Source organism: Drosophila gunungcola, chromosome 3R (genome assembly GCF_025200985.1).
Source record: "Drosophila gunungcola strain Sukarami chromosome 3R, Dgunungcola_SK_2, whole genome shotgun sequence".
Lineage (NCBI taxonomy): Eukaryota > Metazoa > Arthropoda > Insecta > Diptera > Drosophilidae > Drosophila > Drosophila gunungcola.
Genome location: NC_069139.1, coordinates 11970757 through 11990046, shown reverse-complemented (window position 1 = coordinate 11990046; position 19290 = coordinate 11970757). Strand labels below are relative to the sequence as shown.

Below are 19290 nucleotides of genomic sequence, written 5' to 3'. Positions count from 1 at the left end.
TTAATGCAAAAATATTTAATTAAAAACCTCAGTTATTAAGACCATGACTACAATCCAAATTCATATTAAAAACATAATTGATTTTAAAATTGAATGGAACCATTTGAGTTGCAAATTATTTCCACTTACTTATTGAACCTGCGAATCATGGACTTGAGGGTGTTGAAGTCCGGACGATCGGCGGGATCTTCCGCCCAGCAGCGACGGATGATGCCATTGATGTCCGCCTTGGTGTCGCAATTGGGTTCGAGTTCCGGACGGAATGGTTTCTGCATTCTGTGCGGTTGGTACCCCTTAACCAACTCAATGATCTCTGTGAGGTGGACAAGAGAAACCCTTGAATAAGTCTTCAATTCAAAATTTATTTCGTACAAGTTGGTAATGTAAATTATTAGTGTTAAGTGTAATTTTATGTCAACACCGGACTGGTACTATTCGCCAGGCAGATTCAGCACACGGACACGAAAACACAGCTCCCAAGATGTGCACCGGAAATCAGTACTTGGAACTGGTCAGTCTGTTTGCACAGGCAAAACCACAGAAACCTCGAGTTTTGAGGACTTGTCACCAGCACGAACTCCTGCTGCAGCTCATCTGCCGACGAAAGGAGCAGCTGACCAAGTGCCAACTCGAGGATCTGATCTGGAACCTGTCCAACGGACCAAAGAAGAGGACCTCCAAGTCTAGGAGGCGGCAGAGCGGAGGCATGGATGGCAAGATCGAACCAACCGATGCTGAAGTAGTGTTTGGTTGCAGCGAAAAGTCGCCACCTGGCTCCATTTCCCACAGAGGCTGGGGAAGATCGCGCATCGAGTGGCTCCGCCAACTGGAGGTTCAACAGAAGCAATATTACCAGGCCTGGCAGGAATCTCCTGGGGTCAATGATTCAGACAAAGCAAGCAGGACAAAAAGGACAAACAGGACACCCAGCAAAAAGGATAAGGAAGCCAGTGGACCAAAGGACAAGGAAAGGAGCAAAGCCAGGAGGAAGCTACCCGGCTGTTGGGCCCTTTTGCCATTCAGCTGCGGCTGGCATCTCGGCCACGATTCCAGCTGCCAGGACGTGCCGAACCGCAAGAAGAGTTCGTGATTTGCCTTTTGGTCCCCACTTGGGGATATCAACTTTTCGGTCCCAGGCTGCACTTTGATTTCGATTTCCAGTGCGACGAGACCGCAATTAAACTCGTATGCAGACACGACTCTTGACAAGTCCTTGCTGCGAAAGTTGATTTCTGCGGCAGCCTAGTGGCTGTTCCAAAAGGCAGGTTCAACTCCCTGGCGCAGTCACGGCCTAATTTGATGAATTCGTCAAGTGCCAACTCGAAGGAAAAGTTTTGGCCGCCAATTGAAATCGGCGCAGGTCTGAAAGTTGGCCTGTAGTTCAACGAGGCATTGGGATTGGTTGCATCAACTTTAAACAGCGGTGAAAAAAGGTAAAAGCAAGCGCATTGAAGATTTTTAAATTGTCTATAAGTAAAATTATTTTCAACACCAAAAGCAATAATAAATTTAAAATTATTGCAATAGCTGGTTTTTCGTTTATATTTTAAAGCAATCTTTTATTTTTTATGGATTCACTTATTAATCAGTTTTCTGCCATAGGCGAGTGTTTCGCAGTTTTAAAGCTATCTGCAAAGGTAGTCTTTCTGATGCAGGTTGTATATTAGTGGGAACAAGCCGGATATGGCGACTATATCATATAGCTCCCATAGAAGGAATCGGAAAAATAAATACAAAAATTACAAAATTATAATTTTGCTGTTTTTCAGTTTTTTAAATATTCATGATTTTTTTTTAATTGGAACAAAGGGAAAAATTAATGAAAAATTTAATCTATGCTATTTGTCAATTGAATTGAATGAACTTCAATATATAATAGGTTTATTATTTTAGAATTACGGTTAAAATTTATTCAAAGTCGGATAATGCTATCATATAGCCTCCATACGAACAATTCATCGGAAAATCATCTAAAAACTCGTAATAATGGTTATAAAGAAAATTAAATTTAAAATGCATTATTTTATATAATCGACATACACCATTTAGTTTTTGGCATTGACATTCTCTGGTTGCACAGCAGTTAAGTGAAAGCTGCCACTCTTTCAACCGTTGATTTTGCAGCACGTGCATTTCTAACTTGGGCCTCCGCCTCCGCCCTTACCCACAACCACAGCCACCAACCAAGTGGCCAACTGACGAAACGAGTAACCACAATATGTGCAAAAATCTGTCATTAAAATTCCACACAGACAAAATCGGCCGCAACACGAAAACGGTTAAGCGAAAGGACATGGGGATGAGTGCAGGTGAAAGGTCGAAGGATTTGAAACACTTGCGTAGCATACCTTGCGGCGACTTCTCATACGCACACCTGCCCAGGTAAAAGGGACCTTGTCGAGTGGTTATCTCGTGCACAATGATTCCAAAGGCGTAGACGTCACCCTTTTGGGTTCCCTCGGGCGCTCGGTTGTGCTCCACTTTCAGAAGTTCGGGGGCTGTCCACAGAAGCTCTGCACAAAGAGAAAAAATGTTTTCCATTTTAATTTACCACTATTAACATTTCAAAATAAACGTATTAATAATTGTAATGGGGCATATATTTTTAAACCCTTTAAATATTTTAAATGTTTATACTTTGGTGTATATTTAAACTGAAATATTCAGATATTCCAAAGAAGCTATTTAAATATTGAAAATAAACGTAATCGTTCATAAATGAACAAAATGATTAAAAATCAAAGTGAAAAATATTTAAAATGATTAAAAAAAAACAACTTTAAAATCCAATGTTTAACTAATATTGACTTGTCAGTAATTAAATCTTTTTGATTTCTTAATTAAAGTTATATCGGTAGCTGGATGAGCATTTTTGTCAGAAAAAACAAAATTGCAAGTACCAATTTGATATTCACAGGTCAACCAAGTACGTTTTTAATATGGTTTTGTGTAAAATGTAAAAAAAACAGTTACTTTTTCTCAGTATCAAGACCAAGTTGATATATCATCAAAACGAGTATCATTTCTCATCAATTTTTTTCTGTGTACTTACTGCTCCAGTAGGCGTGGCTGTTGCAGTTGCCCCCGTCGCTGCCCGTGTCGAATCGCGTCCGCCGCAGGGTGTGCAGCCCAAAGTCGGTGATCTTGAGCACGAACCGGGAGTCGACCACGCAGTTGGAGGACTTGAGGTTGCCGTGGGAGCGGATGTCGGAGCTGTGCAGGAACTGCATGCCGCGCACGATGTCGTGCATCAGCGACAGGCGGAACATCCAGTCCAGCTGGAACTGCTCGTTCTCGAGGATGTCCTGCAGCGAGCCCTTGGGACAGTACTCGGTCAGCAGGAAGCTCCGTCGCTGGTCCAGACACGCACCGTAGAACTTGACCAAGTGGTCGTGCTGCAGGTCCTTCATCCGCTTCAGCTCCAGCATCAGGCTGCGTGTGAGCAGGGCCTGCACATTGTCCACCTCCACTGGCTTGATGGCCACCTTGCTCTTGCGGAACATGCCCACGGGGATGAAGATCTGTCGGTCCCCGTTGATGGACACCATGTCCTCGGACATCAGGGTGAGCTGGGAGCTCTGCTTGACCAACGAGTGGAATGAGCCGCGCAGCCCACGCTCTGCCGCATCCCGGAACATCACGTCCTCCAGCGACACCTTCCAGCTCATCGAGTTGATCTCCGCCTCGGCGATGTAGTGTCGGTAGCCGAAGAAAAAGCACACGGCCATCACGACCACCATGGTACCGAGAACAATCGACAATATCGCATAGCCAGGCAGGGCTGCAAAATTGGAAATAAAATATTTAGTATGTATATACGCGGATAACCTAAGCCACTAAAGAATAATGGGTTTGGTCATTCAAGCTTTTGCGATTGTCTACTAATGCCTGCCCAAAGAGAGAAATTCTGGGGCCACCAAATTTTATATTTCAAAAACATCGAGTTTTCGAGACAAAGTGAATGTTTTTTTAAAATTTATTTTCATCCGAGACTACTGCCTATATGCACCAAAAAATATGCTAAAATTTTTCAAACGAAGGAACGTGAAATTTCCAAGTATTTTATAATTAATTTCTTATTTAATGATCAATTTTTTATCCATTGCTGTTTATAAGGACGAATTTTTTGATCAGATTTCAAAGTTGATTGATACTTACAATTATCGGGGCACAGGGCACCATCGTAGCCGCAACTGGGTCGGTCCGGCGGCGCCTCCTCCCGATCTCCAGCCCAGTGGATCTCCTTGTTGGCCTCGAACTCCAGCCGGTTGTGTAGGAAGTGGGCCACGATCTCGAATCTCCCCGTGGTGGGGTTCATGTCCAGCAGCGAGTAGGCGGACAACCGGTCGCCATTGGCGTCGATGGTCACGTTGCCAGTGATGCCGGTGAAGCTGCGGTTCCACATGCGACGCACCATGTCGGTGCCGTTGATGGGACGCGTCAGCATCGTGGGATCCTCGCGGATGCTCTCGTTCAGGGCGTTGGCGTAGAGAAGCACTCCGTCGAAGAAGGAGGTCACGAATGCCGAAATCGGCTCGTTGTCGCTGAACGTGTAGTTGTACTTCTCCGCGGCAATGGCTTTGATCTGTGAATGGCAAATTGGCAAATCGCAACGCATTAATTTCCCTTCAGCTGGCAGTTATCTTGCCCCTTTTCCCCAACCCCCTTGCTATGCGTCGCCAAGGGGCATCCTGTTATCCATTTTCCCCTTTAATTGCTTTGGTCCCCGTGAAAATGCAATTACGCGTTCGCTCGTTTGGAATGGTGAAAGGAAGGAGGGAAGACAACGGTTCTGGTCTAGGACGTTTTGTCACAATCCATGTGGAAATTATTGCACACCGCACTCCGAAGTGCCACTGGCGAATTTCGTTGGCCATTCTGCTTTGACAAGAGGCGATGCCGGGATTTGGGATCCGAAGCAGCGGTTTCATGTGTCCACTGGGCGTGAGTTTCTGCCAAGAAAGCAGACGATTTAAGCTGCAATCCTTAAAGAATGGCGATGGAAAATGTTGCCAGCTCGTAAGCCAGGTTGCTGGCTGAGTACTGTCAATTATTTACAACTAAATGCACTCAAATGGATTGTAGTTTAGTTGGCGAAGAAAGTGAAATCTCTGTGCTAAGGGAACACAGGGTACTGTATTTAAAAATCAATCAAGCATCTACCTAATGAAACTTAAAACAAATTTATTAAAGTCCTACAAAACATAGCTGTTCTGAAACACTATTTTTTAATAATCTAGTAAAACATTAATTAGTGGATTTAATTGGGTTGTACAAAATTAAAAGCAAAAGTTATTTCTATAGCTCGTTTTTTTATGAATAATAAAATATTTTAATTCATTTTGTTTTAAGGTATATCCTCATTTGCTTCTTAAAGGTTATTGTTTAACTTCGAGCTGAAAGGGTACCAAGACTACCAAACAGATTTGCATCATTAACATGCAATTTATCTCCTTCCCTCAATGGGTTAAGTACCTAACAGATACGTGAAAAGCCAACTGCCATTAGCCAGATGGGCTGGAGTCTATAGAAATCACTTCGGTTGTAGTCCCTTATCATAAACTGCAACAGCAAATTCATTTGGCTTGCAGGTGGCTGGGCCTGCTTTTCGAGGGCTCTTCGGGTTGAAGTTGGTCAGTAAATGCTCTTATGTGTTGTCGGCTTTGTTTGTTGCAAATTTACCATGTATCAACAGAAAAATGTTTACAATTCCCCACCCATTGCCCCTCGCCCCTCTGTTGTCGCCTGTTGCCATGCAAAATGGGCTGCTGTTGAAAGAGGGAACGTGCATCTGAATTGAGTATGCATGAGGCTGGCCAAAAAAGGTGCAAAAAGGGAGAAAAACAAAAGAAATCTGCAAAAATTTTCAAATTGGCTTCCACATCCATTTCCATGCAAATGCAGGCATCGTCCCATAACTTTCCCAGCTGCAGGTTTAACCGGCCCGCGCCAAAAACTCACCTCATTGGAGACCCGGGTGTACTCGTTGTCGTTCGGCTGTTTGGGGGTTACGGTCAGCATAGCGGTGTAGGCCTTCTGGGCACGCTCATTATTTAAATCCGTATCGTTATTATCGTACCAAGGCTGCGACGTCAGATATTGAACCCTTGAATGTGAAAATAATAATAAATAAAATCACTATCAGTACGGGAATATGCAAGTAAAGAAGTCGCTCTAAAGGGTGTACTTGTTGTAATTCAAAGTTTATTTAGTTTAATATATGAACGTAAAACCAACGATATTTAATAACAGGGTTTTCTATAAAAGGATTTAACATAAATAAGTTTATAAAATTAAATTTTTAAGTTTCTCATTTTAAAAAAATAGCAATGCTATTGGATTTTATTTAAAAACGTAAGCTGATCGTTATTCGACATTTAGTTAAACATGAACAGTAACTTAAATAAAAGGAACAATTTGTTACTACGTTAAACAGTACTAACCAAATAACCTTGTTTAAAGTTCCCATTTTTTACTACAAAGTATTTACCGAAAAGAGTCCACACTTTATGTGATTTCTACTGTTCCCACTATTCTTTTTAATTATTTTTCGTGATCTAATATTTTTCGTTCCCCTTTTTTTTATAAGTTTTTTCTTATCAATGCCGTTTTAATATGCCTTTGTCTCGCTTTCGGTCTAAGTTTGTTACCAGCTATTGATATGCGTCATAAATTGTTTATAAATAGAATTGTAAAGTGTGCGGATCCAGCACACATTTAAACTTGCCGACACTTTTCAGTTTGATTCTATGTAAATGCATTTGGAATTGATTAGCCCCTTTCCGATCTCATTTACCCTGTTATCAACTGCGATGTGCATGTGTTTCGCTTGCTTCAATATTAGCGGCTAGAAAAATTTTTAAAATTGATATGTTATACTATAAATGCTAAAGCTGTAAAGTTGCAAGATTTTCACGACTCGATGGGGTATTAATGAATGAAAAGTTCGAATAGAAGAAAAATTTCAATTTCAAAGAACTGTTTAAGCCAGGTTATTCATTTATCTATTTCTTGAAGTAAAGTTATTATCTATTTGTTTTCGTAAAGATATCTATAAATCATTAAAAGTTGTTTTTTTATTTGATAATAATAACTGAATCCACCCAGAATTTCGAAAGGTATTCTAATAATAGGTTGACTATCTTTCAGTCCGTTTGGTTTGAGCCTTAAAAGCAGGAAATTGATTAGCTAAACCAATGTATATGCCGGCATTTACACAAGCTTTAATGCACAAATATATAGATGAGTGTTTATTGTATGTACGCAGCATTTTCCATTGATTGCCAGTGTCATGAAGGTCGAGCGATTAGAGTGCAGTGCATTTGGTGCACATGCAAATGTAACTCGATTGCATATAGATTTTGTGTTATATTATAAAGAAATTGAGCCTGAGCGTCTCTTCTTTAGGTTTTCCCAGCCAACTGGTTGAGTTTCTCCTGGAATGGTACTACTCGCCTTTAAGCGGGTCAAACAAAGAGCTGGCTAAAACGGTTGTGAGCTCGCGGGCGAACAAAGAAACTGTGGCATTACTCAGCACTAATGTTTGTGGATAATCATAATAAATATGGCTCGGAGTCGAAGTAGAAGTCTGAACCTGAGTCTGAGTCTGAGTCTGAGGTGGGCACTTTGCTTGTCGTCCATTGTTCGGGTACGGAGGTTGACTGGCTTTAATCGATCTGCCATGTGCCGAAATATGGAGTTTCCTCAATTTAAAAATAGTTAGGCTATTGTGTGGTAAATGCAGAAGCTATTTATAGAGCTCGCTTGCTACATTTCATAACATTAACAACCTTGACTAATGCTGCTCATGCGCAATTTGTAAAGAATATTTTTTCGATATTGCGCGTGGATTTTTTTCCCATTTTAATTTGATCAAAGTGAAAGGCAGCAAATTGTTCGGCAATTGCCATAAATTAAAAACTTTTGTCCGCAAAAGTGTGAGTGCCTGACTTTGTTAAGTAATTCATACATTTGTTTAGAGTTGAGGTACTCACCGCGAAAATAATTCAATATTGATGAAAACATATTCGCCGCTATCGATCATGTTCAACTCCTCGGCTGTCAGCATAATTTGACGTATCGACTGCGGATCGGCGCACATTATGACAACTGCAAAAAGACACGGGACAGAAAAAAAGAAACAGTCAAAACGAGATTAAAAAAAGTGGTATTTTCGTCTTCTTTCTGGAAGCTAGCAGCCGAGACAACGCTCTTGTCATTAAAAATGTATTAATTTATTAAAAACTTGTCGAGCTTCTCTCGTCTGAAATGAGACTTGTAAACTTGTCAGTTTCCTTGACGTCAGCGAGTGCAAAACGTAATTCCGTAAGGGAAGCACACAAAAACACATTGTTTCTTAAATTATAAGCCAGAGATCTTAATGGGCTTCACTTTCAAGTAGATATGTGTTTGACAGTACTTGAAAGAGTTTTCGATATGTTACGGAGCAGAAGAGATTGGGTGAACAATTGATTTTAGGCTTAACTGAAGCAAAATTAAAATTTAATATTTGTTTACTTTTAAACACATTTCATTTGAGCGTTACAGTCGATTAATTATATTTATTACCATTTGTAAGTTCTTTAAATTATTGGAGTAAACCGTAATTGGGTACCTAGCTGCTCATATATAAACATCAAGGAATTATAAGCCCCGAATCTAAAATTTGATTCCGCACAAAGATCATGTTAATTTTATCAATTACAAATTACATGTCAGTGCTGCCATGTGGCATTCCATAAGCCAGCATAAGCTGACAAATGTAATTTCACATACGACGTGTGGTGCAGCAGGCATGATATGCAAATAAGCTAGCGTATTTGCTTGTCAAACATGTTGCAAACAAGTGCTGCATTAATTGTGAAGCCTTGCCTTTATTGATAGATAGATATCAGCCTATTTGTACACATAAGACAATCAAATGCATTTTGTATTGTCTCTCTACAATTTTCTACGACATATTTTGCCTTTTCTCGCTTAAATGTAATTACTTGGAAGATGGATAGAAGACAATTTCAAGTTCATTGCAAAAACGTGCAATTGACTTGATTTAATTATACAATTTTTACTTTTTTATTTGCCCCCCCTGCGTTTAAATATTACATATGCACTTTCGCTGCTGCAGTCAATGGTGTCACTCGAAGATGAAGCAATTTATGTTTTATGTCTCGATATGATTTTTATTACGAATAAATATGGTTGAGAGTCAAATACTGTACTGTGAGTCATGTTTGCAGGATGAAAACCTTGTGTTGACTCTCACTGTTTATTTAATTAAATAATAAATCAATTGAAAGCAATACAAATCTTATAAACCAGTAAAGGCAATCGGAGTAAACAAGACTACAGGAAGATATCAAATTACGAATAAAAAAGAGAACACTTGAAAGATTAAATTACGAATAAAAATACTTTAAATAAATTTCCTTTCCTGTAAGTTTAATTCTGCTGTGTGGAATTCAATGGATAATAAATCATTAGAATATTAAAAATACAAATCACGTTCAAATTTATTTCAAAAACGAGTGATCATTTTTGGGTACTTCACAAAGAAAGTGTCCTTGAACTCAGTTCTATTGTTAGACGTAGTCATAATAAATAATTAAACTTTCTTTGTCGGCATGGCGAAATTAAGATTCTATATATCGAATTTTGATTACTATTCCAGGCACAATGTAGCCATAATTATGTGTTATTTAAAAAGACATTAAATATGCCATAATTTATTGGATTCGCTTTTTGCTATAATCGCTAAATTTATTTGCCATGCTTTAAATTGTAATTCAGTTAGTGTGTCCATGCTGGACTTTTATTCTGCCTCATAACAATTAAAATACCATTTGATTAGTCACTTCATCGAGCGTATTCCCTAGTCGATTACTAGTGTTTGCCCCATCTTCCTTTCAGCTCGCATCGTTTTCCCATTAAAATTCAATTAGCATAGAACTGTGAATCGTATTGCCGCGACTGCCTCAAAAAATATGCATAACGACGGTAATTGTTTACTGTGTTAATTGCCAATAAATGAAATTAAGTAAGCTGTAATTAAATAATAGCGTTCGATTGGAACATTGGACGTTTGGTGGGTAGATTGGACCACAAACATACGCTGCGTATGCTTGATATGCGAATATTTGGTGTCTGTCAACTGAGCGTAACAATTGACGGCTTTATTGTGGCAACGTTTACCAATGAGATGAGTTAATTAACAGCATTGATTCTCTGACAACATTCATCATATTTTACATTTTACTTTGTAAACAGTTTCCTGCAAACATTGCTCATACGCCCCGCAGTACACAGATCACAGACTGTCTATTAATAAAATCGAACTTATTCATTCACGAGCTGCTCGAAAGTGAACTGCCCGTCTATTTCCTTTCGCTTTGGTTTCTTGAACTTGTCTTTGTTACATTTGCCAAATATAATTAAATCGATTTCGTTTTCAATGTCGCACGCAATGGGGTTGGAAAGTTCAGGGTGTGTGCCTGCTCAAATGCATTGGCAAGTGCAATTGCATCAGATGGCGCACACAGACGACAAGGTTTCTGTCGGTTCTTTATTACAGATATGTTTTGCAAATCAGTTTTGTATGCAAATTTTTCTTCAATTATGTTAGTCCGGATTAATCTCAATTTATAAATAAAAAGTTCAAATTAAGTAAGTTTCAAGATAAAATATGTAAACTAAACTTTTTTAAGACCATTACGAAAATTAACAAAATGTTTGTGGCTTAGAATTTTTAGCAAATGCAAACAAAAACAGAAAATTAAAAGTTACTCAAAGAATAAATTAATTTAAATTAAATAAAGATGTAGTTTCTGGTGAATTATAATTAATAAATTAGCAAATCTTAATAAAATGGTTTATTTTATTATTTTTCTTTGAAATGCATCCTTAAATAAAATAAATATAGTTTGTAAAAGAGAATGTGTTTCTTGCCTACAGCCTTTAACCCAAAAATACACATTTGAATGCACATCATCCACTTACTTCTCGTTTGCATGGCCACATTCTTGAGCATCCGCGTGATGTCAGCCTTGGTCCAGGTGGAGGTGTCGAAGCCCAGCTGGTAGACGGAGTGCTCCTCGATGGTGTCGTGGATGGCGGCCAGGCATAGGAAGCACACCGAGTTGCCCTTGACCTTGGCGTTCTCGTTCTGGTAGATCAGCGCGGTTCGCGTCCAGTTGAAGCTGTTAAGGATCGCCCGCACCACGTTGCCCAGGTTGTTCACCTGTGCTCCCTTCAGGCGGGTGAGCGTGGAGTAGCTCTCGGACTTCTTGTTGAACTCCTTGGCATTGCCGCCGGTGGTGAGGACGGGCACCTGCCAAACATCGGCGTACCGCGAGATGGGGGCCAGCACGTACTCGCAGGGCAGGCCAAAGACGGCGTTTACTTCCGGCCACTGGGTGTAGATCTCGAAGAAGCCAATCGGGCCGTACTTCGAGGAGCAGAAGGTGTCGCGCGATATCAGCTGGATGTCGAAGTGGGTGCCGCCCACGAAGCCCATCCGCTGGACATGCCGGATGCCCAGCTCCAGCACGGGCAGCACCTTGGGCATGATGCAGTCGTTCTTGTTGTCCGACTCCACGGAGGGCAGTAGGGCCACAAAGACCAGCTGCCTTCGGGCACCCAGATGCCAGTGATCGGACATCGGAAAGCTGGGGAAGTGCTGGACCAGCTCGGTGCTCTGCGACTTGTGCGAGTTCTTGGTCTCCGGCGTCTTGAAGCTGTGCTCATCGGACACGGCGCCCATGCTGGCCACTCCGCCCACGGACTCGGCATCGTAGAACCAGGCCGCACTCGGGAAGAGGAGTCCCTGCAGCAGGCACAGGATCAGGAGCTGGCTCAGTGCCTGGCCAGCTTGGGGCATCGCGGATTGGTTTTTGTTGGGGTCTTTACTCTCGTTCGTGTTTGTCAAGCGTTGCTCTTTGCCACCGATTTTGATCACATTATTTATGCATATGTTTTTACTACCCTCTTAGCACGGCTCCCCCTTAATTCATATTGCACCGAGATCTGCGGCAAATTGGAATTTTTGGTTATTAATTGCACTGTTTTGTTTGGTTCAATTTTATTAATCACCGACGATTGTTCAGATTTAATTATCCGTCTCGGACTTTTCATTAGTAAACTGGTTGTGCATCGTCGTGCATCGCCGTACATGTTTTCACCCCTTTTTGGCAATCGATTTTAATTAGCACTTTTACAACAGGAAATTTTTCAACATTTATTTTGTGATTGTCTCTCCAATTTATTGAAGCATTCAAAGATGCTTAACGCTTGAGCACATATATGAATATATGAACAGCCACAGATGGCAAACGAAGGTGAAGCCGAAAATGCAAAACAATATTTACTATTCGTATTTATAAATGCAACCCGTGAACAACGGGCAAAACCACATTGCAATTTTTTTGTAAAAACACTTGTGTGTGCATGTAAATTGTTTGCGGAGCAATAATAACCAAAACGAAAACGATCGAAGGGAATTTAATCGCAAGTCGTAGCTAAGACACACTCTCTATTAAATAAAACATTTTTAAAACTATTTTTAGGCATAAGAATTGGCTAGTCTCTACCCTTTCACAAATGTACCCATTGTAAAAGGAGGGTAAAAATATGAATAAGAAATAATGGGTTATTTTTAGGCGGCCAGTTCCAACTGAATGAAGTACTCATTAATTTATGGAAATGTTTGTAGGCCTAGAAAGTCCGTGCTAAACGAACAAAAGATTCACCTGTTATCCAGATCCATAAATCATTTAATACAAAGTGAAGTTTTTCTGAGCTTCTAATTAGACTAACAACAGATTTAGCTAATTAAGATGCAAAAAAATGAATTTCAGGTTAAACAAACCCGGCCGACATATTTTTTAGGCTTGAACTTTGTGTGTACAAAATACACAAAATAATTGATTGAGAGTCGTAAACAAAATATAATTTTTGGAACCCACTTCGAGCTGACAATGCATTTAAAAACAAAAGGGCTAAAAATAAACCGAAATGCGGTATTTAAAATTATCTTGACCTTCACCTGTGCGGGGTAATATTTTGTTGTTGCTGACACGTATTCGAGTGGCTTATTTTTGCCGTTGTATATTACTAAATCGCTTAGTAAATATGTTCCCCTAGCTTTCCAATTCGTTGCAAATTTAACGGCAATTAGAAAAGTAAGTAAAGAACGTGAAAAATTGCTTTGTGCCCCTCTGAAGATTCGATGATTCGACATATAAAACCCGAATCGCTTTATTGGGGACAGTTCCTGGTCCCATCTCAAGTTCGGTTAACTCTTGACCAATTTTTCCATTCGCCGATTGTCATCACTGCTATTCTTTCATTAAACTTCTTTCGAATGTCTCTATAGCCACGAAGATATATTTTCATATCTAAAAATAGTCTCAGACAAAAAGAGCCCTCCAAGGCATTCAAATGTGGCAAAAAAGCGTCTAAGACAAACAAACAATGGTAATAAATACAATGCGAAGAAGAAAGAGTGGACACAATGCCATTCGACTTTAGGAAATTAATAAAAAAAATATTACAGCTCCGTAATGATGCCTTAAGGCGTTGCCAATTTTTGTATTATTAAAAAAAACCTCGGAATTGAGCTTATAATATTTTCTGTTATGATTTGCGGAACTCTTCTCATAAGACTATATGTGCAAAAATTGTTTGCAAAATTGAATTTCTAAAATTAATTTTGCAAACACTTTCAAACATTTAAACATTGCTTGAAACCTGGTAGACCTTTGTAACTTGAGTTCTCAAGGTTGTCTGCTTAAGAAAGCCAACAAACAATTCGTCAACTGCCAAAAATTACTAAAAATATGGGTCAATTAGAGGCTTGAGCTGCTGCTTTGCCCAGAGATTTCGGTGTAGAGAAAGGGGCATTAAAAGACTGAGGACTGTATAATTCCATTTTTTTTTGTTGTACAAAAAAGGCTTTGTTTTGGTTTTTTTTAAATATTTTTTTATTATTTTTGCACGGTATGTATTTTGGGTCTTAAGAGTCTACACGTGCCTTGGATTAACCGAGCGAACCCCTGGACATCCCGCTGTTTTCGACTTGCCCCTGCCCCTGGTATCATCATTCACTCAGGTAGCAATCGGTACACACAAAAAACCAATTTCTTAATATAAATCTTTAATATCAACTTGCAATATTCTTTGTTAAGCTGAACAATCACCAAAACGAAGGAATTTTCAATTGGTATGTTTTTTATCAAAACATGTAATATTATAATTCTAAAAGGTAGTGCAAAAGCCTCTCATTAGTTAGGGTTTAGAAATTAATGACATCTAAATATTTAATTTACATTTTGAATATATTATATTGACGTTTGTTGTTTACATATAAATAGAATAATTGAATTATGGTACTGCAATTTTAAATAATATATGGAATGGTTTGTGTTCATATCAAATCAGACTTCTTTTCTTCCCGTGTAGAACTGTCTTCAGGGGCCGTTAGACCTCTGGGCTCCTCTATGATTGATACGAATGATTTATGAGGATTTAATCTACTATTCGCCCATTTCATTGGCCTAAAGTCGCGATGGGTATCAGACATCTATCCAGCTGTTCATCGGCTTATGCTAATTCACTTATTTGTTTATCTCGCCTCTGACTAATGAAGTTCACGCTTTATTAATAGGTTGCTTTACTGGTCAACGTCACCTGCCGTTTTGTTGTGTCTATTTTAGAGCGTAAACCGAGTATACCGCCGAAGTCCCCCGGTCCCTTGGCATTTTTGCTGTCATCGACTTGGTCATGTTGCTTAATTACTTTTCGGAGCTGAAACTATGCAAATAAACCGACGGCGATTTGCTTTCCATTTTGGACAAGCTGACGACTTGGAACCGTTAGCTGTCATTAATTCGATCGTTTAGTTAATTTAAAAGTGAGTGAGATTTATGGATAACTTGTCGAGTTTGAGCAAAACATTCATTTATATTTTTCAGATTGGTTGGACTTTAGTTTTTGGTGAGTTGAAAACCAGTTTGAAGGCGACTCATATTAATTAATATCGATGGGTTGAGGTGTTAGGGTATCACTAAGTCGATTTTTATCTCCTCTTAATAGCCTTCTTCGCGGTCAATACTACTCTACTTATTTGTTGACTAATATTTTTGTTTTGATTTCTTTCGGTAAGTTTTGTGCTAGCCAAGCTGATTTGGTTGTTTTGGTTTTGCGGTGCGAGAAATATGAGCTGCATATTTTGTGAGCATTTTTTATTTTTAGCTGTACTTGAAGAAAATGAAAATACAATTGAACGCCGCGTAATACTCATGGTTAGGTAATCGAAAACGTAATTGCTGTGGAATTGTTCTCAAGAATTAGGCAGAGCCATATCTAATTACAAGGAACTGTTGATCCTAAAAATAAAGCTCATTAGTTGAATAAAAATCGCATGTGAGTAATCTGCATTAAAAGGTACTCTGTCTAGCAATTACTGTACTCATTTACATCGCAGATATATGATAATCAATCAACTGAATTAGCCATTAACATGTTTTGATTCACCCCAAACACCTCACCCAGGTGTCAGAATGTCGCAACTAAATGACTGGCTGAGCATAAATTAAGTCCACTATTCGTGGGCGTTTAATTGCACGTTGCTCATTCATTCACGCCTGCTAAAAGTGATCCATTTACAAGGAAACTTTTTACAAATATTTACGTGGAACTTATTTTTGCACTTTGAACTCTCTGTGCTGTGAGAATTGAACAAACGAAAAAAAAACAAAACAAAACTGTGGAAATGAAAACAAAAAGAGAGCTATGCTGAATATTTCATTTAAAAATCCAATAGCACATAGCGAAAACTCAGCTTTGAGCTGTGGTAGTTGGGATACTCTCAATGGAAATAGCCCAAACGGACATAACAAACATTTCGCTACTTTTTCAAAATTATAAAAAAAAGGGCTTTAAACAAGAACGAGCTAAAGTTTAAATTATTATGAGAAAAACCATTTATTTATGTTTTTAAAAATACAAAGTTTTGTTTAATTTGGCAAAGTATGCAATGGTATAATTTTTACTTTAGGAGAATAACATTTTTCATATATTGCTTATTGGAGATAAACAATTGTTTTGGAATACTTATTTAAAATTTGGAAATATGTACTTTCACTTTTTCAGTCGCACATGCAAAGTGTGCTCCATATATTTTCAAATATCTGGTTTATTTCCGTAAAAAAAAACCCCCCACAAACTGTCAAACAAAAACGTTTTCCAATTTTCAATTAGCAACAAAAAATTGTACAAATTGTGATTCAAGTTCAACACGTCTGTCAGCAGTGCCGGGTGATCCACTGAACCACTCACCCTGCCCCAGTGGCTCCCAGCGCCTTGGGATCTGTCCACTCGCATCGACCGATTTAAACGCTTTTTGCACTTCGCGTGGTTCTTTGTCGGAGTGGTTTTGCTTGGGGGGAGTACTGCCCCTTTAAATGCAATATCCCGGCTTACTGCCGGTTCTATAAATATTGCTGGTGCACAGCAATTAAACGAACCGAAAAACGAAACTGGAAAAGTACGCAAACCAAATAAAACATGCAGGTTGAAGCTCCCCAAATTTTGTTTTGCAGCAGCAAACACGTTTGGCTACTGCGACTGGAATCTACTGGCTACTGGCTTAGTATTTTGTTTGCTTGGGAGACAATTACAAATATTAAGAAGGGGGCAAACAATTCAGATGGAATTTAAACTTGCACAAACTCTAACCGTTTTAAGGGGTAGATTTATTAAAATTCTACTCCCAGTGCTAGCCATAAAAGTGCCAATTAAATTTGTTAAACTGAAACTCCATTTATCGTAATTTTTGGCGTGGATAAATCAATTAAATATGCAGTGTATAGCATTGGCAAGCCTGTGCCATTAATCAAATTTACTTGTTTACCCAGTATACTGAAATTGTAAACAAATCTGCAATGACAAATAAATGAATGCGAATTCCATACATATTGGGAAAACAAATCAAAGTAGAAGCAAAACGATTGTGGTCGGCCCGGAAGGTGTTTGTAAATATTTTTGCTGCTCATCTGGCTGCCTGATTAACATTAAATATCGATGCGACCCATGTGTTAATTGTGAACATGGGTTAAGCACTTCATTTCACTTGTCTCCGACCAGCTGACTTTCGACCACAATTTTGCATTTCCATTTCCATTTCAATTTAAATTTCACTTTTTCTTAAAAGTTTATTTATAGCTTGTTTTCTCACGCTGCACATTTCTCAAGATCCAATTGTGCCTTTATTATTTACTTTTAATTATGCACTTTTTATCTTATCGCGATGTTGCTATTTCTACAGCTGCTATTGGCAAGCCAATATCATTGAGCATACAGTGTAAAATAATTATGCACTCGAAAAAACGAAAAACGAAAGCCGTCGCACTATCACTCTGAGTATTTGCAAATTTGGAAAACGCGCGTCTTGGGAGCTTCTCCCCTCGAATTTTCGGTGCGTTCCGTGCGCGGTTTTCTGAGCGCTTCGCACACGCTCGACTCGCCAAACCGAACTGAACGTCCGAATCGGATTTGGAATCGGAATCGCAGGCGGTCGTCGCCGATGCCGTCGCAGAAGTCGGACGCCGAAGCCTGCGTCGGCGGTGGGCGGTGACTGCGGCAGAACTGCGACCGCGGCAGCGACGCAGGCTGCTGCGTAACTGATCAGCAATAAAACCAGAACTCTCAGAGCGTTTAATGTATTGCAATATAAGAATGAATACCTCCTTTTGACCACATTTAAAATAATAAAAAATAAAAAGAGACCTTATGTAATGATTAAGCTGATATATACTAATGAGTAAGTATTATTTTATAAAGACAATCAAGACGAGAGTTTTCAAATAATTTAAAATAAAATAAGACTTTATAAAAAATGAAAACCGTTTTAATATACCTACTAGAAATTTGTTGTATAGTGCTTACCAATTTGACTGTTTTTTATGCAATTTGTAGGCAAGAGTGTTTGTTTTTTTCCCTTACTAGTGGATAAAAGTAGATATTTTTAAAGTCTTTTTAAAATAAAAGTCTTCAACAATTCTTTTGATTTCAAATTTCAATTATTTTGAGGTCTGAATTCGAAATAAAGGATTATTTTTTTGTAATTAAATTCAACTGAGCAGAACTTTAAAGATGTTGCACGTGTGTGTTGTTTTCCAAAACACATTTATTCCGAAGGAAACCCGGTTGTTCTCATGACCTTCTTTTCTCGGCTATAGTTATACTTTCAAAAATCAATTCATGACTACTTCTCGATCGCAAATGAATAATAAATCATAATCAAGAATGAGCCTTGGGAGCAGGCATGTGTTCAACCTGAAAGCTGTTGCCTATTCTCTCTGAACTCTTACCGGAGTGCACATATTCCTGCCCGTTGTCCATTACATTCCCAAATCCAATTTGAATTTCAACTATGATGCAGATACCCTCGTCGGCTGTCCATCGTCCCTGTCGTCCTGCTCTGTTCTGGCTTAGATTACATGCGCATATATGGGTATGCAGGGATAATACGCATACGCAGCGTGGTACGCATGAAGTGTTGGGCGCCCAGTTGCTCCAGTCGCCTGCTTCCATTATTCAGATGTGTCTGTATTTTTTTTATTTTTTTTTGTGCCCATTTCCAGCTCTTGTACCTAATAAATCAGTGGGGTGAGACTGAATTTTTGGGGAGATGGGTGCGAATGAAATGCACTTGTTGCCCATCATTTTATCTAAGTCTAGCAGTGCGCATCTTTTGTGTGCCAGTGAGAGCTTACGCTTTCATAATTGTTTGCCATAGCAGTTAGCAGTGCCAGAAATGTTCGTCTTAAGCCAGCTTGGACACGAACTGAAAAGTGAAGAAAGAAGCCAGAAGAGGATTGCTTTGTGCATAACCAATTGTAGCGCTCATCCTGTCAGTGTGCAGCTCATAAATTAGATTCATCCGGCCACGCATCGATTTCAATGCCAGTCGTCCTTTCAATTTCCTGTTTAGGCTGTCGAGCAGATGTTTTGCTGGCTGGTTGAAAAGATAAGCAGCCTACGGGTATCAAAAGGAAATCTATTAGTTTGACTCCCAATTGCTGCCATTGATAGCTGGTAAGCGACTTAAGTCAGCTTTACCTCGCCACCATCGATTTTCCTCACAGGAAATTTCAGTCTCCCATTGAAATTAAATTGAATTTATATTCATTTTAGCCAGCCACTTTTGCGCCCATCTTTCTGCAGTGCGGAAATGTACATTAACATTTTACTGACGATGCAGGCTTTCAGCGCAGCGCTCAGCTATCCATATAAATT

The 19290-nt window shown here is 39.2% G+C and overlaps 2 protein-coding genes across 7 annotated transcripts in view; one reads left to right on the top strand and one right to left on the bottom strand.

Annotated features, from left to right (window-relative positions):
• Positions 1–19290, bottom strand: part of LOC128256269 (atrial natriuretic peptide receptor 1) — a 41353-nt gene that overhangs the window by 2530 nt on the left and 19533 nt on the right. Inside the window, exons 1-8 of one of the 6 annotated variants that reach the window (XM_052986791.1) lie at positions 17228–17535; positions 10993–12018; positions 7995–8109; positions 5962–6106; positions 4159–4585; positions 3053–3781; positions 2349–2513; positions 130–313 (exon numbers count right to left, since the gene is read on the bottom strand). In XM_052986791.1, coding sequence (XP_052842751.1) covers positions 130–313; positions 2349–2513; positions 3053–3781; positions 4159–4585; positions 5962–6106; positions 7995–8109; positions 10993–11872 — 2645 coding nt within the window. In that variant the 5' untranslated portion in view covers positions 11873–12018; positions 17228–17535. Of the gene's footprint in view, positions 1–129; positions 314–2348; positions 2514–3052; positions 3782–4158; positions 4586–5961; positions 6107–7994; positions 8110–10992; positions 12176–17227; positions 17536–18702; positions 19031–19290 lie in introns of those variants that run through there. The other 5 variants (XM_052986648.1, XM_052986712.1, XM_052986597.1 and 2 more) reach the window with 5 other exon arrangements.
• On the top strand, positions 330–1105 carry LOC128256632 (uncharacterized). The gene has a single exon (XM_052987163.1). It carries the CDS (start codon positions 482–484, stop codon positions 1088–1090), a length of 609 nt encoding a protein of 202 aa, XP_052843123.1. The 5' UTR covers positions 330–481; the 3' UTR covers positions 1091–1105.